Below are 26,832 nucleotides of genomic sequence, written 5' to 3'. Positions count from 1 at the left end.
CCCCAACATTTTTTAGTTATTCTTGTTTTTTGTTTTCCCAATGTGAAAAAAAGAAACATATCTTAATTTAGTATACTGTTATTCACTAAAACAACCAAGAATCATCAAATTTATGTGTTTGACAGCAATAACACTGTGTTGTCATGGGAATCACTCATTTCAAACCACCACTTTTGGTCTCTGTGAAGTCAATCAAAAGACATATTTGTTGAATAATTTCATTGTTTCGATGTTTCTAATTGCAGAAGAGAATCTCTTACCATTTTTGAAATCAGATAGCTAGAAGCCTTCCTGGATATAGTTTATGTTGAATAAAGTTGTTTCTGTGCTGTCAAATTTCATATTGATTTTTCATTTTCTTTTCATAAAGGCACTCCTCTTTATGCTGCTCACTTTCGTCCAGGACAGTATGTGGATGTCACAGCCAAAACGTAGGTCCTCATAGCGAGTTCTCTTTTCCTTTTGTTTTCATCCATTAAAAGAGAACAGAATAAGTGAAAGAAGTACAGTCTTTCAAGTCAGTGAATAATGGATAAATATATTTCTCATTCTGAATTCAAATCTTTCATGTTACCTACACTAGTTTTTAAATTGTGCCAAATTAATTGTATGTAAAGAGTTCACATCAGGTTATAGCTTTTATTTTTATTTTATTATACTTTAAGTTCTGGGGTACATGTGCACAACGTGCAGGTTTGATACACAGGTAGACGTGTGCCATGTTGGTTTGCTGCACCCATCAACTCGTCATGTATATTAGGTATTTCTCCTAACGCTATCCCTCCCCCAGTGCCTCACCCCTGACAGGGCCTGGTGTGTGATGTTCCCCACTCTGTGTCCAAGTGTTCTCATTGTTCAGTTCCCACCTATGAGTGAGAACATGTGGTGTTTGGTTTTCTGTCCTTGCGATAGTTTGCTCAGAATGATGGTTTCCAGCTTCCATGTCCCTGCAAAGGACATGAACTCATCTTTTTTTATGGCTGCATAGTATTCCATGGTGTATATGTGCCACATTTTCTTAATCCAGTCTATCATTGATGGACATTTGGGTTGGTTCTAAGTCTTTGCTATTGTGAATAGTGCCACAGTAAACATATGTGTGCATGTGTCTTTATAGCAGCATGATTTATAATCCTTTGGGTATATACCCAGTAATGGGATTGCTGGGTCAAATGGTATTTCTAGTTATAGATCCTTGAGGAATCGCCACACTGTCTTCCGTAATGGTTGAACTAATTTACACTCCCACCAACAGTGTAAAAGCGTTCGTATTTCTCCACATCCTCTCCAGCATCTGTTGTTTCCTTTTTAATGATCGCCATTCTAACTGGCATGAGATGGTATCTCATTGTGGTTTTGATTTGCATTTCTCTGATGACCAGTGATGATGAGCATTTTTTCATGTGTCTGTTGGCTGCATAGATGTCTTCTTTTGAGAAGTGTCTGTTCATATCCTTTGCACACTTTTTGATGGGGTTATTTTTTTTCTTGTAAATTTGTTTGAGTTCTTTGTAGATTCTGGATATTAGCCCTTTGTCAGATGGGTAGATTACAAAAATTTTCTCCCATTCTGTAGGTTGCCTGTTCACTCTGGTGGTAGGTTTTTTTTTTTTTTTTTTGCCATGCAGAAGCTCTTTAGTTTAATTAGATCCCATTTGTCAATTTTGGCTTTTGTTGCCATTGCTTTTGGTGTTTCGGTCATGAAGTCTTTGCCCATGCCTGTGTCCCGAGTAGTATTGCCTAGGTTTTCTTCTAGGGTTTTTATGGTTTTAGGTCTAACATTTAAGTCTTTAATCCATCTTGAATTAATTTTTGTATAAGGTGTAAGGAATGGATCCAGTTTCATCTTTCTACACATGGCTAGCCAGTTTTCCCAGCACCATTTGTTAAATAGGGAATCCTTTCCCCATTTCTTGTTGTCAGGTTTGTCAAAGATCAGATGTTTGTTTCTTCAACATAAATGATAATTTCATTTCTTTTGATGCCTCAGTTTTCTCCTTTTTGTTGCGTGATAATTCTGCAGGGATTATTGTAATTAGGAACCCTCTGAAAAATATGCCATTGTTTACAGATGCTCTGGGATAGATTTGTAATCACAGAGATTGAGCCAGAGCACCTTTTATCAAAAGAAACTGGGCGAGTGCTAGTATCACTTTCCTTCACATGGTTAAGATGCATTCTTCCTAGTTTCAAATATAGGTCATTGCAAAAGCTGCTGGCTGCTTTAATAACCTTCATTTCGCTATTTAGAAATGAAATGTGGGATAGATTGATAATAAGATGAGTCTTCTTTTTAAAGAGATTGTAAACCTGTCCCCCTTTTTTTTTCCTGCGTCCTGATTATCATGAACTTGTTCCTAGTTACAAGAACCCCTGAAATCACTGGTTCCTTGGTAACTCTGTTTTGCTTTCTTTTGGCAAGAACTCAAAATATTGGAGCTTAAAAGCTTTGATTTGGTTAGTTGGGGAAATATGTGTGTTGTAAATCAGATTATTTTACTTGTTAGTTTTTGAATTATTGCATATAAAATGCCACATAGTAATTTTGTTAATTTATACACAGTTAATGTTGTGTGAATTCCATTATGTATTTCATACAATATGGGATATTCTAAGAAACCATGCAAAGTCAGAGGCCTTTGTTAACATTTGCCTTGTGGCTGGTCTTGTGACTAACTTGGATTAGAGCCTAGCTTTTCAAATGCCTATGCTCAGTGAATGCTTTCATCTCATAATGCTTCTGTTTGGTTTCCTTGGCTTCTTTAAAGTGATTTTTAAAACTTTAGCTGCCTTCTTGTAAGCATAAAGTAAAAGAGGAAAACTTTTGTTTTTTGGTTTTTCGTAAGATCGTTTTCATAGAAAACAAGATTATGTAAAGCCATGAACCAGCTTCAGGATTAAATAGCTGATAAGAGTTGGGGGAACAACCAGCCCTGGAATTTAAAGTAGTGACAGTCAACTCTGGAGAAGTGAGGACCTCCATTTGAGAAGATCACCACTGTTATATGGGCTACAATACAATATTCTGTTTAACTTTTACTGTATTAACAGTGGGGCAGGGTTTTCCTTGCGTGTGTGTGCATATCTTCATGAGGTATTTATTACTTACGTGAGAATGAATTGGACTTTATTTGACCTTTTGCTAAATGTTACCAATAACTGTAGCTCTTGTAGCTGACATGTTATTATTGCTGTAAGGTGCTTTTAATTTTAAATGCTTGTAAATTTATAGGATTCGTTGTCCTTCTCATCTGGAACTGTTTTGAATTTCCTCTGAGTGCAGCATTGTATTCCCAGCTGCATACAGCCCTAGTTGCCACTGCCTCTTCTCTCTGCCACTGACTTCCCACGTGTGTACATGTACACATACATGTACATACATTTGTTTAACTTTTTTTTTCTTTTTTAAACTCCTCTCTCTTCTTTCCTTAATGCATTTTGGAACTTTTGGGCTCTATCTTCCAGATATTAATCCTGTTAGAAGGGTGAACACTAGGGGAACAATATGTGCAGTGCCATGGTTAAGGGAGTGATGAAAGGACATGGATTTATAGGCTGGAGCAGTGGTTCTCATGCTTGAGTGGGCTTTATAATCTCCTGGAGTTTTAGTTGAGCACAAATTGATGGACCCCACCCACGGAGCTTCTGATTCTGTAGGTCTGGGGTTAATACCTGAGAATTTGCATTTCTACCAAGTTTCCAGGTGATATAGATGCTGCTGGTCCGGAAACACACATTGAGAACCACTGGACTGGAAAATAGAAGCTCATCAGTTAAACCACTTTTCCTCCTCACTCCTCTACCTAGCACAGAATTCAGAATGCCTTTCTTTTCTTAACTCTGCTTGAATTATAACATATAAACATCTGTTTAAAAGCAAGCAAGTTTAATGTAATTAAAATAACATTGCCAATAAAAGTGGGTATTTATTACATTTTAGTTAGCATAAAACTGAAAACTAGTCTGTTTAGTAATTGGCTTCATTATCTTTTCATTAGAAAAGAGAAAAATCTCAATCCCTAATTTCTTAATTTTTCTCATGCTATAATGTATTTTAATTATCAGTCTTCACTTATATTTTTAGTACTAGATTTCAATGTTTCAATGTTATACCTTCAACTTTAATTGCTGAGTTAAATGTACTTTAGAAATAACTAAGAAAATTTTTTATAGGAACAAACACTGTCTGCATTTCAAGAAAATAGTGCTAGAAGAATCTGTCTACCTCAGGAATGAAATTGTCTGCAGACAGTTTTTTAAAAAGTGGCCAGTAACCAACAGTAACAGCTTCTTGAAGATATACTTACAATTTTTAAGAGTTTCTTTTAAAATAAAATTTTGTTAGGAAACTTGCTTACATGAAAGATACATTGTATTTACCTATACTGATGTTGGTTATAAGTCTCTAGATAAATAGGTAAATTTACCAGTGTCACGTTAGGGTGTGAGGTGAATATATAATTTGCCAGAATTCATTTTAATTTTTACTTGTAATATCAGCAATAGTTTTTCATCAAAAGGATGGTAGAAGACAAATTTTATTTAGATTGTATGGGGAAGATTTTTACATCTAATAAATAAAACTGCCTAGCAGAACATTTTTACATAGTTTTATTATACTATCAATAGATAATGAAGCCCAGTCTTTGAAATATGGCAGTTTATGTAATTCATTCCAAATAAAATCTTTAAGCTAGCATGTATCATGATGTCTTTTCTCCCTGCCCCTACCCTGGGTACATTTTTAAGGTTTATGTTCTTGTTCTATAGTAGCAATTATATTCCATTGTAACTTTTAATAGATGATGGTTTAGAGTCTAACATTTTCCCATTCTTTCAGTCTCGATTTTGAAGAGGGAACAACTATAGATAATGTATAAATAGTGAGTAAGCTGAGGTATGACTGTTAATTCCATCCTCAGCATAGGATGTTTAGCCCATTTTTTTTCTGTTGAATTCTGGTGGTGCTTATTATAACTTGTTAAAAAAAAAAAAAAAAAAAGGAAGAAATGAGAGAATGAAACAAAGAACAAATAAAAAGAAAACTAAAGATACTTTCTGCTGTGGTTAGGGAGCAGTGTTAGGTATCTGCCTGAAAGGACTTGAAGGACAGAGATGGTAGTGATGCATTCATAATAGCACGGAGAGACACTTCCTGCTAGGTGTCTTGTTGAACTTTGAATTCATGACAGTGCATACCTGAAGTAATTTTTCTTCTGGTTATCTGTAATTTATTTATTTACTTAAAATTTGAAGTCAGAAGACTTCAGGTACTTAAAATATTTTTTTCTTTCTGAAAGAAGGATAATTTAAAAATCTTGTCTACAAGTCTGGGCTGATTAAAACAACTCATATTTTCAGGAATAATCTTACTACTTTACAGTTGTCAGTGTCCTTTAAATTCTCGTTACCCTTTGGTCTCAAAACAGAAAAATAACTACTTGACAATGTTATCATTAGTAATACATTTTTTTTTTTTTTTTTTTTTTGAGATGGAGTCTTGCTCTGTTGCCCAGGCTGGAGTGCAGTGGCACAATCTCGGCTCACTGCAAGCTCTGCCTCCCAGGTTCACGCCATTCTCCTGCCTCAGCCTCCCGAGTAGCTGGACTACAGGCAACTGCCACCACGCCCAGCTAATTTTTTGTATTTTTAGTAGAGATGGAGTTTCACCGTTTTAGCCAGGATGGTCTCGATCTCCTGACCTCGTGATCTGCCTGCCTCAGCCTCCCAAAGTGCTGGGATTATAGGCGTGAGCCACCATGCCTGGCCAGCAATAAAAATTAAGGGGAGTGGGGTGGAGGAGATTAGGTATTGGAGCACCTTGGCACATTTACTGAGATTCAGTTAGTTTGGATTCTTTCATTCAAATACCAAAATGTGTAAAGAAGTATTGTTGCCTACCAAAGTCTTAAAGATGTTTAAACTGTCAACATGGGTTCTTAAAAGAGTAAAGACTTTGTGGGCTGTATACCTAGCCCAGTACACTGTTGAGTGAAGAGTGTCTACATACTGTCAGAAACTCTGCCCACAAGCTCATTGTTCTAACTGGTAGATGTTTGTTGTAAACTCTGGAAGGAGAAAGCAAGGTATATGCTGCCTTCAGGGTACAGTTGCTGTGCTGTCCTGTACATTTTCAATTTTATTTCATTTTTAACAAGTAACTTTATGTACTGGTTATTCAAAGCAGTATGTTTTTAATGTATTAGTGAAACAATTTTCAAGATGAGTGATTAAACTATAGAGAGAAATAATCTTTGTAAAAATTAATCCCTCTTAAATCAGTCAAAATGAATGATTGGAGAGTGGTGTGTTGGGGTTATATTTAGTTGTTTTGTTGAGTTAAAAATTTTATTAGTGGTCATCTATAATTGCCTCCCTGTTTACAAAGCAGCATGTTTTTACTCAAGCTCAGCAAAATTAAGACCTAATAAGAGGCAATGTAAGGTGGTGGCTAAAAGCATGGGCTTTTCAGTAGCTCTGTGACCTAGATAACTTTCTTAATCTCTTTGCTGCTTCATTTTTAACATAAGAATAATTGTAAATGTACTTCATAGCCATATTACAAAGATTGAATGACAGTGCATAGAAAGCTCCTAGCTCAAGGCCTGGCACATAATAAATGCTCAGGAGTATTAGCTACTATCACTATTATTGATGTTGCTGCTTTGTAATTAGTTTCAATTTTAAAAAGAAAGATCCATGTTTTCCTGAATAGAAAATATCTTTCGAAATGAATAGAAAACATGACATTATTAGGAATTCAATTCTGGTGTTTTCTAATACATTAAGTTTTGCCTTTATATTTTATGTAACAAAGTAGTAGCTTTACAAAACACTCTAGGTAATTTTAAGATCACATACTATCTATTGTATCTGGAATTTACAGAGTAATGAGGATGCCCTTGAAATGGCTTCATGCCTCTCCGATGTGCTGGAATATTTTAATATTTTTCTTCTAATCTGTTTCTTGAGAGGCACTATGACCTGGGTTGAAAGCGTGGCCGAATGCTTCCATTTCCAGCGATTTGATTTTGGGCAAGTGGCTTAACTTGTGGGGATTTCGATTTCGTTATCTTTAACCTGAGGGTCTGAGGCTAAATGGCTTCTAAGGTTTCTTTCAATTCTAAAAATCTGTTTCCAAAAAATAATTCCTCAGTTTTCCAAGTGGCATAACTCACCCTTATCTATACTAATGAAGAAATAATACATGACAGTAGATTCATAGCTCATGGCAATATGGCTTTCTGATCTATTGAAGAACATTATATGGCTGAAGACCTTCAGAAAATTTGTGTCCTTTCATGATATTGTAGAATTGTTTATTTGTGTTTTCCTTTTTTGAGAAGAACAGAGTGTGCCCAAGACAGCAAATGTGGTGTTCTGGGTTTATTTAGTGCAGTTGGGAAATTGAAGGAATCACTGCACAGTTGACTCTTTGTACTATTAAATGAGCTAGATTTGATGTCAGAAAAGCCGTAAGCAGTGCACGCCTCGCACTCTTATTGATAAAAATGTTCCCAGATATTGATGGGAGGTTTGTGGTTTTTAGACAGAAATCATATACCTGCATATCAGGTCATGCTATCACAAATTCGTCCTAAAGAGTTGCAGCTATACTGATATTCCATGCCACCTTCTAACTCTATGTGAATGGAACACAAAGCAACTGGAAAATTCCACCATGGCTGACTTGTGGGCTCAGCAGCTGTTCATCACTGATCAAGTAGGTTTAGACAGCAACACTGAATTGGGTAGAAATTGACTGCCACACTTTACAGGGATCTTCAGTAGAGATGCTATGTGGAAATGCAAGTAAGTAGGAAACATCTGGGTGAGTTTGCTGAAATGAGGAGAAGCTATAGTAAAAGATTAAAATGTTTGTGCCATATTAGTTCATCATGAGTTAAAAGCTAATCTTGAGGGAGATTGTCAGCTAGCTAATAAGCCTTTTGTATACATGTAATATGTTTTGGCAAAAATTAATTCTTTTTTGTTTATTAGATTTTTTTGTTTGTTTTAAAACTAAGAACATTTGGATAGTTTGAATCTAAAGCATAGTAAAGTGATTATTATATCCTACCAGAATTTCTTTTGATGTTGATTTAGACATTTTGCTTTTATATTCAGTAATACTTTATCACAGTTAAAAGATTAAAAGATTTTATCTTAATTCTTTTATTTTTTTCTTTTTTTTTTTTTGAGACGGAGTCTCGCTCTGTCGCCCAGGCTGGAGTGCAGTGGCGCGATCTCGGCTCACTGCAAACTCTGCCTCCTAGGTTCATGCCATTCTCCTGCCTCAGCCTCCCAAGTAGCTGGGACTACAGGCACCTGCCACCACACCCAGCTGTTTTTTTGTATTTTTAGTAGAGATGGGGTTTCACCGTGTTATCCAGGATGGTCTGGATCTCCTGACCTTGTGATCCGCCCGCCTTGGCCTCCCAAAGTACTGGGATTACAGGCGTGAGCCACCATGCCTGGCCCAATTTCATCTTAATTCTAATCTGTTTTATAGGTTCATTTCAGCTCAGTGTTGATTTTAGCTAGAAACCCAGGTGAATCTCCATTTTCCTGTGAATCTCCATTTTACCATAACAGAGAAGCTGATTTTTAAACCAGTAATTTCTTCACCTTCCCACCCCCACTTCTATTTATTAAATTTTTAAAATGTAGCCTGATTTGGGTGTATTCTTAAAGAAGTCAAATGTCCTTTCTCCATTTGGTACACAGTTACTGGTTTTTTGAGTGATATATGTACAAGTCACGTAAACTTCTTACAGCATAAAGAGAGAAAGTGAAAACTTAATTTGGAGGGCATACTTGTAGACCTTGCCTGACTGTGCTCATGGCCAGGCAGGGGGGACAGTGTATGCAAGAATAATTTGGAGTTCCTGCCAGCTCTAACCAGCTTCATCAGTGGCTGGATAAATTGCAGGACTCTAAACATTTCCCTGAAGAAAAAAAGAAAACTTAATTTGGAAATGGTTCTAATTGAAAAACCTCTACTTAAGAGTATGGATTTTGATTTTTAAAAATTAAAAATCAAATATTTTGGGCTGGGCATAGTGGCTCACACCTGTAATCCCGGCACTTTGGGAGGCCAGAGTGGACAGATGACTTGAGGCCAGGAGTTTGGGACCAGCCTGACCAACATAGCGAAACTTCGTCTCTACTAAAAAGACAAAAAATTAGCTGTGGTGGCAGGTGCTACTTGGGAGGCTGAGGCATGAGAATTGCTTGAACCTGGGAGGTGGGGCTTTGCAGTAAGCCAAGATCACACCACTATACTCCAGCCTGGTAAACAGCGTGAGAGTCTGTCTCAAAAAAAAAAAAAAAAAAAAAAATCGAATATTTCACAGGTGATGCAATTTGATATTAAATACTTGGTTGTTTTTTCATGACAATAGTGGGAAGATAGACAATGTAGTATGAAGGGTGTTTGAGGCAGAAGGAACAAAATGAACAAAGGCATGGAAGAGTGGCTTATTTAGGGACTCATGGAGTAATCTGCTACGACTAAGATTTTTCAGTGTTTGGAAGTCAGGTTGGATCCAGTTATAAAAAACCTTATATATTCTAAGCTAAAAATACTACTGGGGAACCATCTAAGTTTGTTTGCTTGTTTTTTTTAAAGCAGAGTACAAATTTATGTGATTAGATTACCACCTTGGGAATTCTGCCCTAGTGGCTGTGAAGGATAACTTGAAGGAAGAGAGATGTTTGGTTTGTTTCTGAAACACTGCAAGTGAATGGCTGAGGTACTTCCAATTGGATATGGTTGGTACATCTGTAGAATGGGATCATGGCAAAATTCTTGCCAGAGTGCAAGATTGTGGAACTCCAGCTTATTACTAATAACTTCAGGGGTCTAAAAACTTTTTCTCAAAGAATGGGAAGTAAATATCTTAGGTTTGCAGACATTATGTTCTCTCTTGCCCATGAGAGAACTAACTTATTTTGCCATTACAGCTCTAAATTGGAGATGTAAATTAGTGTGCATGACTCTATCCCAATAAAACTTTATTTACGAAAACATACGGCCAGCACAGGCCAGTTTGCCAACCCCTCTTTTAAACCTTAGTGAGAAGAGAATCAGAGGCAGCAAGAGGAAAGAGATTTCTCAAAGAACATTAGGGAAGCAGGAAAATAGGGAGGAAATGATGACAATGGAAAGGAGCGGGACGTTAAGGGGTACAGGAAAACCCTGTGGAGAGATTCTATTTTAAAAGATCCTGTAGAAATCTAAACACCGATGTTAAGAAATTACTAAATTTTTTAGGTTGTGATAATGATATTGTGGTTTTGTTCTTCAAAAGTATTCTTATCTTTTAGAGATCTCTACTGAAATATTTGTGAATGAAATGATAGGGTATCTGGAGTTTGCCTCACAATAATCTATTGGAGTTGTCAGAGGAGAGGAACAGATGAAAAAAATAAATAGGCCTTGAGTCGATTATTGTTCGGCACTGGATGATGGATACATAGGGATTTATTGAGTTAATCTCCCTGCTCCTGAATATTCCTTAAAACTTCCATAATAAAAAGCTGTTTTAGTAAAAGACTTGGATTTGGGATTTGGGGATTAACCTCAGAGTGAATTCCAAAGAGTAATTGGAGAGGAAGATGGATTGCAGAGAGTGGATGGTAGATGAGAGAAGGAGAAGCAGTTTGTGTTCCAGTGAAAGAGGAGGAGGGATATGAAGGGAAAAGAAGGTAGGAGAATCCAGTGGCTTCTCAAGGGAGATACTCAGGGGATGGGAATTTTAGAGGAAGTTCTCAGAGGACACAGAATGGATGGGTTTAAAAGCAGGTATATGGTCACTCTTCACCTTATGGACATTTCATTTTATCCCCATAGACAAGTATATCCAGAATCATGCAATGAAAGGCAGTTTCTCACAAAGTAAAGAAATACATGATGGATTTATATTAAAACCTGTGTGTCTGCTGGTAGGCATTTGTCACAGTATAGCAAGGGAATACAATTCTCATAGTAAGAATCTCTAGAGATATATAGAATTCAGTGGGAAACATTAAATTGTGCATTCCCTTCTGCAGGATTATTAGCCATACCTTTAAGCTTCTCCCCTTTTCTTCAAACCATCTTTTCAAACTAAAAGGCATGCCCATTATACAATAATCGGAAACTGTAGGACAGAAGAAAGGAGACTTAATCCCCTATCTTCCCAGGACACAGCTATAGCCAGTAACAAATTTTACTCTGCTTCTCTAGACTGGGCACTACAGCTAAATAATACACAGTTTCTACCCTTCGTGCACTGAAAGTGTACTAAGGGGAAATGGACTGAGAAGCAAGGACAATAATGTTTCCTAGATTAAATGATACATCTGAATTTCTATATTTTAGTATAGATACTCAAAATATAACTTTTATGTCTTCTTAATTTTCAAATATATCTCACTAAAATTGGGATCTCTATGTTCTTTCCATTTAAGCTTTCCTTTGATTTTTTTCTGCTATCATTAATTAAAAACTAAGCAGAAAATGGGTAAGGGATATAAAATATAAAGTATGTTGTATATTATTTTTGGTAAAATGAAGATTTTATTTTATATGACCTGTGAAAGCCTTTTACTTGAAATGTGTCTGGCTATGCTAAGTATAGATTAGTTCATTTCTTGCTTTTGTTTTATTTTTGTTCTCAAGTTGAGTGACAACTGAGAGTAGTATAAATACCTGTACCTCCCGTGGATCAACAGGTACACTCTGTTCTCCCTAATCTGAATTCAGCCAATAATTTCTCATGTTATTTGTGTTTTGTTCTTTTTTTTAAAGGTTACTGAAGAGGTTCTCATTGTACAGAGAATACATAACTACATCATGTATTCTAGAGCTAGATTGAAAAGCAATCTGTAATTAGCCAACAGATAATTAGCACTTTCAGGATACCACTTTTATCTTATAATTATTTACTCTTAAAATGAGCTAAATTATCTTCTATAGTTCACCTGGCATGTGTTCTATTGGTGCATGCACTCATGCTCTCTTTTTAAGTAAGAGATCATCAGTTTTAAGAACACAGAAGTACCAGTAAACTTTCTACCAAGAATGGCCAATGTAACATGTTCATTTAGATTAGTGTTGCCAGTCTCTCTCTCTCCTTTTCTCTTTGAAGTGTTGTTTGCCAAATGATATGGTAAGTTCAAATTACTCTTTAGGTATTTCCTTTTCATTTTTAAATTGCCAAGCACTGTACTTTCCAATTAGGTTCTAAAATTCAATGTTAAGTGGAAACATTTGTTAAATTTCTAAAGCATAAAATATTTGATTATTCTCTTCTTAGATGTTAGTTTACATAATTAATAGTGGGTTTTTATTTAATATGTGTTATGTTTTAGCTCTTTGATCAGGTATACACATTATTTTGAGTTTTCACCTCCAAAAAATTATATACACACTGTTCACGGGCTTAATGTGAAGAATGTGGTATAAGCTACGTTTAAATTATTCTTATAAAAGTAACTTTTGACCTATGATTTGATAGTATTCAGCTGTTAAGTTGTACATGTAATGTATCATTTTTGTTTTTAAGTTTGAGGTCTCACTATGTTGGCCAGGCTGGCCTCCCCTGACCTCAAGCAGCCCTCCCACCTCAACTTCCCAAAGTGCTGGGATTACAGGCATGTGCCACCACACCCAGCCTTATCCTTATTTTTAGAGTAGATTTTTGATATATTGAAAACAAACTGTATTATTCACATAGGCTTTCTTCAAACCATTGCTAATTGTTTGCTGAATGCATAGCAAAGTCCTAGTGGAAATAAGTTTGTTTTTATAATCTTTTTCTTTTTGTCCTCTTTGTAAATGGCCTGAACAGTACACTGTACAATAATAGCTAACATTGGTGAAGTTAGGGAACACTCTGTTAAAAATATGTTGATGTTTTATCTAGTAAAAGGTGAGAAAAATCTTCATTTTAAGAGTAAAAATATGTCACATGCCTGGCATGGTGGCTCACACCTGTAATCCCAACACTTTGGGAGGCCCAGGTGGGAGGATCACTCAAGGCTGGAAGTTCAAGACCAGCCTAAGCAACAAAGCAAAATCCCTCTATCTACCAAAAAAATTAAAAATTAGCTGAGTGTGGTGGCATGCACCTGTAGTCTGTAGTCCTAGCTACTCACGAGGTTGAGACAGGAGGATTGCTTGAGCCCAGGAGTTTATTAAGACTGCAGTGAGTTATCACTGTACCACTGCACTCCAGCGTGGTTGGCAGAGTAAGACCCTGTCTCTTTAAAAAAAAAAAAAAAAAAAATTTAAAAAGTCTAGTACAGTCTGATAATTTTTTCCAGTCTTTTTATTGTGTCATTTATACTGATATAAGCAAAGACAAATTTTATTTCTAATTGACACATTGCAGTTGTATTTATGGGGTACAAGTTGATGTTTTAATATGTGTGTATATTGTATAATGATCAAATTAGGGTAGTTACGGTACCTGTTACTTCATGCATTTATCATTTTTTTGTGGCGAGAGCATTCAAAAACATTCCTAGCTATTTTGTAATATATAATAATTTACTGTTAACCATAGATACTCTAGTGTACCATAGAACACCAGAACTTATTCCTTCTATCTACCTGTTAACCAACCTCTCCCCATCCTCCTCATTCCCATCCCCATCCTCTCCCCAGTTTCTGGGTAATCACTGTTGCACTCTCTACTTCTATGATAGCAGCATTTTTTAGATTCCACGTGTGAGTGAGATCATACATTATTTGTCTTTCTGTGTCTGGTATATTTCACTTAACATAATGTCCTCCAGTTTCATTAATGTTGTTGCAAATGGCAGGATTTTATTTTTTATGACAGAATCATATTCCATGTGTATATGTGCCACATTTCCTTTGTTCATTTGTCTGTTGTTGGACACTTAGGTTGATTCTGTATCTTGGCTATTGTGAATGGTGCTCAATAAATATAAGATATCTCTTCAACATGTTGATTTCATGTCCTTTGGATATCTACCCCATAGTGGGATTGCTGGATCATATGGTCGTCATATTTTTAATGTTTTGAGGGATGCTTCCATACTGTTTTCCATAGTGGCTATACTAATTTATATCCCCACTAACAGTGTATGTGTTCTCTTGTCCACATTCTCACCAACGCTTGTTTTCTTTTGTCTTTTTGACAGTAGCCATTCTAACTGGAATGAGATGGTATCTCATTGTGGTTTTGATTTGCATTTCCCTGATAATTAGTGGTTTTGAACATTTTTCGTATACTTGGCCATTTCTTTGTCTCTTTTTGAGAAATGTGTTAAGATATTTTGCTCATTTTTTAATTGGGTTACTTGGGTTTTTTTTTACTTGTTGGAGTTCCTTTGCAGTTATTTTAGGTTTTTTTGCAGTTCTTTTAGTATATATTTTGGATATCTCTTGTCAGATGTAGTTTGCAGATGTTTTCTCACATTCTGTAGGTTGTCTCTTTGCTTTGTTTCTTTTGCTGTGCAAAAAGCTTTTGAGTTTGATGTAATGTGTCTTTTCTATTGTCGCCTGTGCTTTTGAGGTCTCATTTAAAAATACTTGCCCAGCCCAGTATTATGAAGCATTTCCCCTATATTTTCTTCTAGTCATTTCATACTTTTTTTTTTCATTAAGTCTTTAATCCATTTTGAATTGATTTTTGCATATGGTGAGAGAGAGGGGTCTAACCTCATTACATGGGGGTATTCAAGTTTTCCAGCACCATTTATAGAAGAGACTGTCTTTCCCCAGTGTGTGGTATTGCCACCTTTGTCAAAAATCAATTGCCCATGATGTGTGAATTTATTTCTGGGCTCTCTGTTCTGTTCCATTGTTCTGTGTGTCTGTTTTTATGCCAGTAGCATGCTGTTTTGGCTCCTATAGCTTTGTGTAGTATGTTTTGAAGTCAAGTAGTATGATGTCTCCAGCTTTTTTATTCTTACTCAGGATTGCTTTGGCTATTCAGTGTCTTTTGTGGTTCCGTATGAATTCTAGGATTATTTTTTCTATTTCTGTGAAGAGTGTCATTGGTATTTTGATAGAGGTTGCATTAAATCTGTAGACCACTTTGTATAGTATGGCCGTTTTAGCAGTTCTTCCAGTTCATGAACAACGGATAACTTTCCATTTACCCACATCCTCTGCAGTTTCTTTCATCAATGTTTTATCATTTTCAGTGTAGAAATCTTTCACTTCCATTATTAAGTTTATTCCTGGGTATTTATTTTTTCGTAGCTATTGGAAATGGAATTGTTTTCTTGATTTTTTTTTTTCAGATAGTTCACTATTAGTATATAGAAACACTACCAATTTTTATATGTTAATTTTATATCCTGCAACTTTACTGAATTTATTCTAACACTTTTTTGGTGGAGTCTAGGATTTCCTATATATGATATATCATCTGCAAATGGGACAACTTCTTCCTTTACAATTTGGATACCTTTTATTTCTTTCTCTTGCCTAATTGCTCTAAGACTTCTAGCACTGTGTTGAATGGAAGTGGTGAAAGTGGGCATACTTGTCTTGTTCCTGATCTTAGGGGAATAGCTGAAAGCATAACATCAGTATGGTTGTCATATATGGCCTTTGTTGTTTCAAGCTGCATACCTTCTATACCTAATATAGTGAGCATTTCAGAAACAAACTTTAATAATGCTTTAGCGTTAGTGTTGTTTGCTTTCTACCTGGATCATGGGGTGTTCTTCTAGGTTAACAGAATTTGAAAATAGAGTGATTTCATTTTAAAAGGAGATTTTAGATTAGTAAGAAATTGTTACTCTCTGATTTTATTTCTCCATTTGTTTCTTCTCAACCCTGAGGTGAAGATCCTTCTGATATCTTCTAAGATAAAATTTGTTCAGCATTTAGAGCATTATTTTTTTCTATTTAGTCCTCTATTATACTAGTACCTATTGCTGCCTAACACATTATCCTAAAACTTAATAGCTTAAAGTAACAAACATTTATTACCTCAGTTTCTGTGCTCAGAAATCCCATTATAACTTACCTGGATGCCTCTGACTTGGGGTCTCTCCCAAAGCTGCAGTCAAGCATCAGCCAGGGCTGTAGTCATGTTAAGGTTCTAACTGGGGAGAATCTACCTCCGTACCTACTAATAGTCCATTGGCAGACCTCAGGTCCTTTGTTAATAACTGGAGACATCCTTGCAGCATGTCTCTCCATAGGACAGTTTACACTAGCTGTGGAAGTTGGCTTCTTTCAGAGCCTGGCAAGCAAGAGAGTACCAAGATGGAAGCTGCAGTCTCTTTGTAACCAAATCTCAGAAGTGACATCTCATCACTCTTGCCATATTTTGTTTATTAGAAGCAAGGGACTAGGTTCACCCAGACTCAAGGGGAGGGAATTAAGCAAGAGCATGAGAACCAGGAGGTGGTGATCTTTGGGTTCCATCTTAATGGCTGCTTGCCATATCTGTTATAAGTACTTTGAAACTTCTAGAGCTTTTCCATTTTTACTGTGTCATCTTCACAGAATTAGGATGATAAAACTCCTGTTCAGATAAAATTCCCTGTGCTTAGCTTGCTGGTGTCTCACAATCTTGAATTAATCATTTTATATAGAATTAGACTCCAGGAAGGGGTGCAGACCAAGACAGAGATAAAGGAATGTTTATTTGCAGTTTTACTTGTATAGCCTTTTCTAGTTATTTAAATAAGAAGCTTTGTTAAATCTCTAACAATAATGTGTACAGTTGGTACTAGAAAGTGTACAATTGGGAATGGTCTATGCTCTTTTCATTATGAAAATTCTAACTTTTGTTTTGTTCAGTATTGGTAAAGGTTTTCAAGGTGTCATGAAAAGATGGGGATTTAAAGGCCAGCCTGCTACGCATGGTCAAACGAAAACCCACAGGAGACCTGGAGCTGTTGCAACTGGTGTGAGTATAACTAGTGAAGCTCTTTTTAATGCTAAATATTCAACTTCTGCACATGTAGTCCTCAGTCCGTCCTTGATATGAAGTCACATAATGTTAGTCTGACACCGGGGGGCTCCATGTACTTGTCACCCTTTTATGGATCCTTGCCCCTCACTCATTTCCCAGAGCCAGACTAGAATTAGTTATATTCCACAAGGTTAGCTGAGCATCTGTAGTTTGGCTGTATATACCCTGAGTCTAAATTTAAAATGTACTTTGTGCAAATGTTGAATTCAATTTGTCTTTTGAATTAGTATCAGTTAATAATTACGAAATAATTTTCTGTGAATTGTAGGATTGAGTAGATAAGTAAATGTATTGATAATGGAGCTGGGTTTCTCACTGTTGGAAAAGGGCGTTAAAGTATGAAAATGGGAAAATTAAAATGAACCCTATAGTGTTGAATTCAAACTATAAGTATGCATATACTGTTTGGTGGGGGAGGGGAATGCATGCATGCACACAAGGAAAAAATGTAGCACACAGAGAAATAGAGGGGTGTGTGTGTGTGTGTGTGTGTGTGTGTGTGTGTCTCAGTTCTGTCTACTGGAACATTGTAGTCATGTATAACGGAATATATTTGTAGAATGAGTAAGAGTGATACTTAGTCTGTAATACTCAGAATTGTCTTTTAAGCCTGTTGGTTACATATTAAACATATCTAATGCCATGATGAGGTTCTTCCACTGGGAGTTTCACCTGTTAATGTGAGAGCAGCTGATGGAAAAGTGTTTATATTGTGAGAATTCATGTGTTGTAAGAAGCTGTTCCATTTTAGTCATAATTCAGATTTGCTTCTTTAGATGTAGAACTATTATCCGTTATCAGAGTCAAAATCAGAGACTGTGTGAAGCTGTTGGATTTATGTAAATCAGAGAAAACCAGGGCTAGACAAACTAGTATTCTGATAACTAACTCTGTCCTTGAATAATTTTGGTCAAGGAAAGTAACATCTAAAGCAAGGAGCAGTAGGACCATTCCAGCACCAGTGGTATGGATGAAGTCCATTAAGTCAGTTAATACAGAACATGAGTTCAAAACAGGCCTGGCAGTCCATTTTTTTCTTTGAATGATGGTGTTGGTGTGTCTGTATGCCCTTGTCCTTTTTTAATTCTTAGCCAGTATTAGGTCAGTTGTTACTGAGTTTTTCTCCTAAATCTGTTTCTTAGTCTGTATTTATTTTATCAGTCTAGTCTCATTAGAAAGGAAATCCTCTAGGAGTAAATATGTCTAAATCCATATTTAGTTCCTTACTGGGACCCAGCAGAATAGGGGAAAAATAAAACATTTTAATAATTTATATTTTTAGTTTGCATTGTGGTTTGTTCAGTGCTGTTTAAAATTGATAGTACTTAAAAGTGTTAACTTTAGTTTTCTCATTTAGGATATTGGCAGAGTCTGGCCTGGAACTAAAATGCCTGGAAAAATGGGAAACATATACAGGACAGAATATGGACTGAAAGTAAGTGTTACAAGTGGTTCTTTTTAGGAACAGCTAAATTGTCTAAATGCAAAGGCAGCAGAATATGTATTTAATCTGTGTCTGTACCATTGTTCTAAGAGGCTTTAAAATTATTGAGGAAAAGAGGATACATGAATTGTGTGTGTGTGTATGTACACTCTAGTTGTAGTAATGGTGGTAGTAATGATAGTGTATATTTCAAGCCATGAAAAGTGCAATCATTAAAGAGACAAAATTAGTAGTCCACTCTTGGACCTGGAAGATTTTTACAAGATATTGTTGCATGAAAAAAGTAAGATTCAGAGCATTCAGTATAAGACTCTTTATTGAGTAAAAGATTGAACAAAAGCTCTCTACATGTGTATGTTGCTGTGCCATCATATAATCACAGAAGAGTGGAAGGGTATATACCAGGTTCTTGGATTATATATCAAATGTGTGTGTGTGTGTGTAAGTGGATGTAGGTAAGGAGTAGAGTGGGAGACAATCAAAATAGGAGGAAACAATAGCACTACAAAAGGATTATGATATACATCCGTTTTTATAAAAAAAATCTGTGTATATTTAAAAGAGAAGTTGAATTCAATCTCTACCAATGAGAAATGTATCTAAGTAAAACTGAGTTATACTATAATGGATGCTGTATAATTATATTTCTGTTAAACAACTAATGTTTATATTTGTTTGCATGTATGTTTTAAAGTGTAGGAAGTACAAAGAAGAAAATAAGCCACCCATAAGAACAATACCCAAAGACAATCACTGGAAACATTTTGGTGCATATCCTCCCAGTCTCTATTCTAGATACCTTTTATATATAAATTTTGACCAGGAGAAGTTTTCAAATTTTATATAATTAAACCTAAGATTTTTTTACCCCTTCTATTACATTTATACTCATCAGAGACCATCTATTTGCTGTATTTTCTTCGTGTGTGTGATTTCAATTTCTGTAATATTTAATACTTATTCATTATTAGATAGGCGCCATGGGTCAAACTTGATTCCTTCTCCAAATATTTTATTTTCTCAGTACCATTTTTTGACCAATCATTCTCTCCCATTTATGTACGTTTTTTCTCCACATGAAGATCTTTTGAGGATCATCTACTCAGCCCACTTACTTTAGAAATTAGAATCAGTGAGGTTGTGGCTTCTCCAGCCTCTAGTTACAGCAAACTAGTATTAACTAAAAATAAAATAAAATTGAATTTCCACTTGTTATTGTTAATGGTGTCAACAGAGTCCTTTGAGATATCCAAATAGTCTTGATCATTCAGTCACATCTCTATTTAAAGTGAGAGTTTTCTACTACTTCCATAAGATATATCTGCTATGGTCTTCTATTACAAGTCATCCATAGGACTTGAAGTTTTTCAGTTCTTATTCAACATTCTGAAGTACTGGTAAGATTATTACTTTACAAGCAACTCACATCCTCAGCTTTTAGTAACATTGTTTTAATACAAGTATATCCTAAAATTTTTGGTTTTATTTCATGCTTTAGGTGTGGAGAATAAACACAAAGCACAACATAATCTATGTAAATGGCTCTGTACCTGGACATAAAAATTGCTTAGTAAAGGTAAGTATAAGCGTCTTCTTTTTTTTCCTTTTTTTTTTTGTTTTGTTTTGTTTCTTACTCACAAGCTAACAAATTACTATCTTTATTTTCTATTGTTTATATATGTGGATATTTGCCATAAAGTCTCCTTTGACTCATATATGTGGCTTATAAATAAATGGCTGTTTTTCCACATGTTCTCTCCTGAATCTTTCTGCTTTTTAGTAGCACCTGAGTGAAAAAAATGCGCAAGATAACCTGTATTCTATTTCTTTAAAACCAAGAACCTGTAAAAAGGGTAAGGCTGTGTATTAGTCCATCCTAATAGAATGAATGGACGCCTATAAAGAAATACCTAAGATTGGGTAATTTATAAATAAAAGAGGTTTAATTGGCTCGGGGTTCTGCAGGCTGTTCAGGAAGCATGGCTAGGGAGGCCTCGGAAACTTACAATCATGGCAAAAGGGGAAGGAGAGACGGACATGTCTTACATGGCTGGAGCAGGAGGAAGAGAGGGAAGGGGGAGGTGCTACACATTTTTAAACAACAATATCTTGTGAGAACTCACTATCACGAGAACAGCAAGGGGGAAGTCTGCCCCCATGATCCAATCACTTCCCACCAGGCCCCTCTTCCAACATTGGGGATTACAATTTGACATTAGATTTGGGCGGGGACAAAAATCCAAACCATATCAGGCCAGTAAGCAGAAAGATCTTCAGGAATATGAGAAAGATATTTGGAAAACTATTGCCAAAATACCAGTATATCTCTGTCCTTCCAAAAGGAACATGTTAGCTTTTTAAAGTGCCCCATCTACAAATGAATGGATAAAGAAGATGTGGTGGGTAGGGGTGTGTGTGTATGTGTGTGTGTGCGTATGGCTGAAGAATATTCTAGAGAATGCACACACACACACACACTAGAATAATCTTCAGCCATAAACAGAATGAATTGCTATTGTTTGTGGTGACATGGATAAACCTGGAGGACATTATGTTAAGTGTAATGAGCTAGGCACAGAAAGACAAATATTGCATGATCTCACTTTTATGTAGAATCTAAAAGTTGATTTCATAGAAGTCGAGAGCAGAATGGTTTTACCAGAGGCTGAGGGAAGATAGTGGGGAGGAGAGCTGGCAGAGGTGGTCTACAAGCACAGAGTTAGTTAGGAAGAATACATTCTGGTGTTCTGTTATATAGTAGGGTGACTGACTATAGCTAATAGTAATGTATATTTCAATATAGGTAGAAGAGAGGATTTTGAATGTTATCACCATAAAAGAAATGATACATGCTTAAAGTAATGGATATGCTAGTTATCCTGATTTTATCATTATACAATGTATATGTATTGAGACATCACACCGTACCCCATATGTATGTACAATTATGTGTCAATTATAAGTAAACCCTGCCCCCATCCCCGCAAAAAAAATGCTTTTTGGCTTTTAAAAGAGTTACTTTGACAAAACATAAATACATGAGGTAAAAATTGGAATCATCAAAAGTGGTTAAAGGTAGACATTTGAGGGGGAGCTTTTTTATTATTACTAGCACCATGCTCTGATTATATCTTTTAAGTGTTTTTCTTAAAAAAAAAAAAAAAAAAGTAAAAAATTTGTACCGATAGCTCAGATACATTTTAATGAAAACTCTTCAAGTTCTCAGAGACTTACTTCCATAAAATAGAAAATAAATATTCTGCCTGGGGTTTATTCCAACATAATACAAATTTTCTTACCTCTGAGTTTTGAATCTTCCATGCTGAAAATAAATTTGTATTAGAAGTTATGTCAGCTGTTCTCCAGAGTATATTCTTCATTGATATTCCAGTGATAGCAGCAAAGAAATAGTGAAACTTAATCTTCTGATTTTTTAAACTCAGTGTTTCCTTATATATTTTTTTCATTTCTAGGTTCCATTACTAGCATAGGGAATAATTTTTTGAAATCTTGCAAGGAATAAGAATTTTGCTTTTTAAAATTACCTTTCTGAGACACTTCACTTACTGACTGGATTATTCTCATTTTTCTTAAAGAAAGAAATGCATTTAAGCCAGGCCTGGTGGCTTGCATCTGTAATTCCAGCTACTCAGGAGGCTGAAGTGGGAGGATAGGATCACGTGGCCTCAGGAGTTGGAGGCTGCAGTGAGCTATGATCACACTATTGCATTCTAGCCTGGGCAACAGAGTGGGACCTCGCTTAAAAAAAAAAAAAGAAAAAGAAAAAAAAAGAAAAGTGTATTTGATGAATTTTTGTAAGTTTTGTTTTTTCCTTAAGTTTGCAGGTTTTTAAGTTTAAGTAGGTTTCTAGTCCCCACGTAAGGCAGTCATACTTACAGTGACAGATAGTTGAAGCCAGAGTATTGTCATTGTACTTCCCATAGTATTTTGTCTTCATAATTCATATGAAGACATATCTTCATATCCCTGGCCCCACATTTCAGATCACAGGTTATAAATAGCACAACCTGATAAAGGAGAAGGATTATTTTTTATAATAAAAGTATACTGGACACCAGATTAATTTTTAAATGTCAGATCCTCCTTTTCTGCCTATTTTTCTACATACATGATTCTAGGCTGGTTTAGCTGAACCTTACCATTAATTGCTGTGACTTCTCAAGTACTACTACAACATCTTCTCAAGTACTTCTACAATATCCCTGTTACCAGCGGAGATGAATGGTCAATTATCTTGAAAAACTATAGTACATACAATGACATTCTGATGTAGTTGTATAAATAGTTGATAGCCAGTAACATTTATTACTCAGATTTATCGCCTACTTCAATAAAAGCTTACTTCCAAAAACTCTATTCACTCTCATGATCGATAATAGTTTGCCATCACTGAAGATACTCAGAAGATACACCAAAGAGTTCTGAAACAGGAGTCTAAATACATTTTGAGAAACTGGCATCAGAACAATGTCTAGTCCCCTTTGAACTGTTAACACACTAGTGAGTATATTTCCAGCAAGTATATTTGTATAATAAAAGAACACATCCTGTAAAAAAATCTTTGAAATATGGTGCTTAAATAACTTTCTTTTGTAACCTTAAAGTATCTGCCCAGGCATTAATTAAGGTATGAATTTGGGGAACATTTTGTAGGTTTGAGTTTTAAATGGTAAAACTTGCTATGTCCTTTCACTCCGTTATTTCCATTCTTCCAATGACTCCGTAGCAGGTAAATTAGTCCTTCCTTGCCTGTGGGTTTTGAGCCACTTCCTAGTGGGCAGCCAACTTTGTTAACATCCACTCACTTCTTGGGAGCTTTTGTTTCCTCAGAGTACAGGGTTACCAATAACTTTTTTTTAAGATTCCAAAGTTAGTAAAGATAGTCTTAGAGATGACCAACCTATTTAATTGGCATTAGCTTTTTGTTTTGCTGTTTGGATTCACTAAATGTATTAATGATGACTAAATATTAATGATGACTAAATATTGTCATAAATGATGACTAAAATGATTAATAATGACTAAAGAACTATTGTTTACAGCATAAGTATAAATGTATGTTCTAAAATACGTTCATTTTATAAAATGAACATACATTTATAAAATGTATGTTCATTCCTATGTCTTATATATCATTTATTTTCAGATTTGCCTGGCTTTTGTCTGTCCTTCCCCCACATTTTCTTAAAAGATTTAGACTGGTTTGCTGATAGACATAAAAAGAATGAGGTAGATAATTGAGGGAGTCTTGGTGCAGGCAGGGAAATAATAAACCTGAGGTAAGATTAAATACACAAAAATACATATGGGCTGCCTACCTTTGGCCCTCGATTTTTGCACCACTAAGACAAAAATGGTTGAGATGTCATTTACATTTCAGATCCATGAATTATAATACTTAGATTTTACAAACAGTGCTTCCATCGTCTAAAATATTTCTCAGGTATAATAGTTCTATAAAAGTGTGAAAGCAACTGAGAATTATCTCTTTGGGTCATTGATGACTAAATTTTTATTTCTCAAGTTAGCACAGAAAGTTTTGTTGTGATTGGTTTTATTGGTTTTTTTGCTTGGGTTTTATTTCCAATCCTAAATACTGAGCAAGTTTAAATTGGTAAGAATATGACTTTTTCCCTTCTTAAAGTTCAATCTAAGATTAATGGATTGGGGGGACAAAACTAAACAAGTTTACTTTCTTCTGGGTAATTTACTGATAATTTCTTGAAACAATTTTAATAAAAGGGATTAAAGTAGATCTGTTTTTCTGTACTAAGCTGTTCCTAGCAGGTGTGTACTTTATTTCAACCAAATTATTCATTTCTTATTGCTAAAGCAATTATGCCTCATTTTACTGTGTGTATATAATTACATGTAATTTTTTTAAAAAATTTATTTATGAATGAAGGCTGTAGAATGAGTCAGAAGTTCTGAAGAATCCAATAATGTTTTCCAAAAATAAAACTCAACATTTTAGATCACATCAGTACCTATATTAAAATTGTTCAGTCTGTGAATTCACAGATATAATTAGAATTTTTGAGAATATATAGAGTTAACAGAGCTCTTATAAAGACTCATAGGTCTGTTATTGTTTTTGCTAAATATTATTCTGTCTTTAACTTATCAATAAGAATGTATGCTCTGACATACATTGTGCTGCATTTATTGTATATGAAGATAGGATTGGTTCTTGTTGCTCACACCTATAAGCAGAAAAATGCACTAAGGCCATGGGAGTATTCAGTGCTAAATCAAGAATGATATAAAATAGTCTCAACTTAAAGGCCCTTACCCAAATTTGAAAATGCTGAAGAATTATCTTTAAATCTTCCATCAATACAGGACTTTTTTTTTTTTGACCATGTGACATAGAAATACAATCTTGTTTGTTTTATTTGTTGGAGAAATGACTCGGGGAAGAAAAATGTAAGCTAATTTCCTTAATAAGAGGTGATATTTTTTATTATGTGCTCTTAGAGTTAAGACTAACAAAAATGCTAGTTTGTCGGGTCATTATATTTGAAAATGAATCCATATAAATGAAATTCAAGTAGTAATTTTAGAATGTGATTTCATCCTGTGGGGCAATCCTAGAGATTCTTACAAGTTAAGATACAAAGTAACAATCACCAAATTTAACAAAGTAACAAATCACCAATTGTTATTGGTGATTTTATCCTTATAGCTTCTTGAGTTTTTGTTACTGGATTAGTCAAATTTTTTAGAATTAAAGGAAAGCGTTGACTTGAGTTCTTTTTACTCCATGTATGTAACAGTTGTGTTATTCACATTAGAAAATGTAGTCGCAGGTATTTCTTTGATTATGAATAATAGCTGAAAAGTCTGCCTTTAAAGAACTTAATTGGTATCACTTACTAAGATTTTTGCCTTCTCTCAGGTCAGAGATTCTAAACTGCCTGCATATAAGGATCTCGGTAAAAATCTACCATTCCCTACATATTTTCCTGATGGAGATGAAGAGGAACTGCCGGAAGATTTGTATGATGAAAACGTGTGTCAGCCCGGTGCGCCTTCTATTACATTCGCCTAACATCTTTGGACGTGCCAGAACCTTACATATTCTGTGAGCTTCGATGAGCCAGAGTGATATAATAACCACCAGAAATCGTATTCTCCTTTCTTAGTCGCAACAAAATCACACATGTCATCTTTGTCAAGGGCATAAATATATCATTCATACCCCCATTAAATTTTGTTAGAAAAATTACCATATTAAATATATGAGTTAAGTAGATTGGATTTGCTGAAATTGGTGTTGGGCATATTAGCAAAATATTCTTAATTTGTGGACTCGATTCTTTTTTACTACATATTTCCCAAGTTATCTTAGGATGTCTGTAAATTTAACTTTTATTAAAGTTTCATCAATCTTTGTGACATAGTGGTTGTGGAACAGTAGAAAACCATATGGGGACTATAGTGTAACCTATTTGGGTAAAGAAACCATTTGCAAAAATGGAGAAAGTAAATAGATTTTTATTTAAATTACAGAAACATGTTAAAGGCCGGACAAGGGAAAGACAATAAAATCATAAATTATCGGTCCTGTTTACATTTTTGTTGGGAGAGGTGATTACTTTTTAGTTTTATCACTCAATTATAAGATCAGTGTGTTTTGTTTTTGTTTTGTTTCATTTTGTTTTGTATTTTTTAGGCAGGGTTTTGCTGTGTTGCCCAGGCTGGAGTGCAGTGCAATGGTGCGATTTTGGCTCACTGCAGCCACGACCTTCTGAGCTCAAGTGATCCTTCCACCTCAGCCTCCCAAGTATCTGGGACTATAGGTGCCCACCACCATGCCTGGCTAATATTTGTATTTTTTTGTAAAAATGGGATCCCACTATGTTGCCCAGGGTGGTCTTGAACTTCTGAGTTCAAGCTTTTTACCTTCCGTGGCCTCGTAAAGTGTCAGGATTACAGGCATGAGCCACTGCGCCCAGCCTACCTTTCAAAAAGAATTTATAATGATCTAAGATTGTATGTTCAACAAACTTTTATTAATCATGTATTAATCAAAATGCTAATGGTTTGTGGGTTTCTTTTTATTTGTATGAAATTAACATGTATTTACTAATGGCTAGTCATGACAAATAAGCTTAACCATGTGTATAAGCAGACCTCAGTTTAAATACTTGATTTCCTCTGAACCAGATTGTTAATTTACATCACCCAATACGTTTGTTAGTCATAGTGTTAGATCTCCATGTGCTATACTGTCCTGGTTGTATCACATTTTTCACTTCAAATCCAAAGATAGCCACGTTTTTTTTAAAGTTTTTATTTATACTTTATCTTATTCCATTAAAAATGTATGGCAATTGATAGGAAATCCACTCAATAAAATAGAAAAATAAGAGAAAAACATTTAGGATAATATAAATTAGAATAGGCGGT

The 26,832-nt window shown here is 35.2% G+C and overlaps 1 protein-coding gene and 1 non-coding gene across 2 annotated transcripts in view; both read left to right on the top strand.

Moving 5' to 3' along the window:
* Window positions 1-26,456, top strand: part of MRPL3 (mitochondrial ribosomal protein L3) — a 41,585-nt gene extending 15,129 nt beyond the window's left edge. The window contains exons 6-10 of the mRNA XM_054482338.2: window positions 371-431; window positions 16,781-16,889; window positions 18,313-18,390; window positions 19,898-19,975; window positions 25,319-26,456. Coding sequence (XP_054338313.1) covers window positions 371-431; window positions 16,781-16,889; window positions 18,313-18,390; window positions 19,898-19,975; window positions 25,319-25,471 — 479 coding nt within the window. The 3' untranslated portion in view covers window positions 25,472-26,456. The remainder of the gene's footprint in view (window positions 1-370; window positions 432-16,780; window positions 16,890-18,312; window positions 18,391-19,897; window positions 19,976-25,318) is intronic.
* Window positions 8,810-8,946, top strand: LOC129034422 (small nucleolar RNA SNORA58). Its single transcript, XR_008501899.1, has one exon. It is a non-coding gene; the product is annotated as a small nucleolar RNA SNORA58 (small nucleolar RNA).
* Window positions 26,457-26,832: the final 376 nt, after the last annotated feature.

The sequence above is a fragment of the Pongo pygmaeus genome, chromosome 2, assembly GCF_028885625.2.
Source record: "Pongo pygmaeus isolate AG05252 chromosome 2, NHGRI_mPonPyg2-v2.0_pri, whole genome shotgun sequence".
Classification (NCBI taxonomy): Eukaryota; Metazoa; Chordata; class Mammalia; order Primates; family Hominidae; genus Pongo; species Pongo pygmaeus.
Note: the sequence above shows the minus strand (reverse complement) of the source record. Positions and strands in the feature narration are given on the sequence as shown.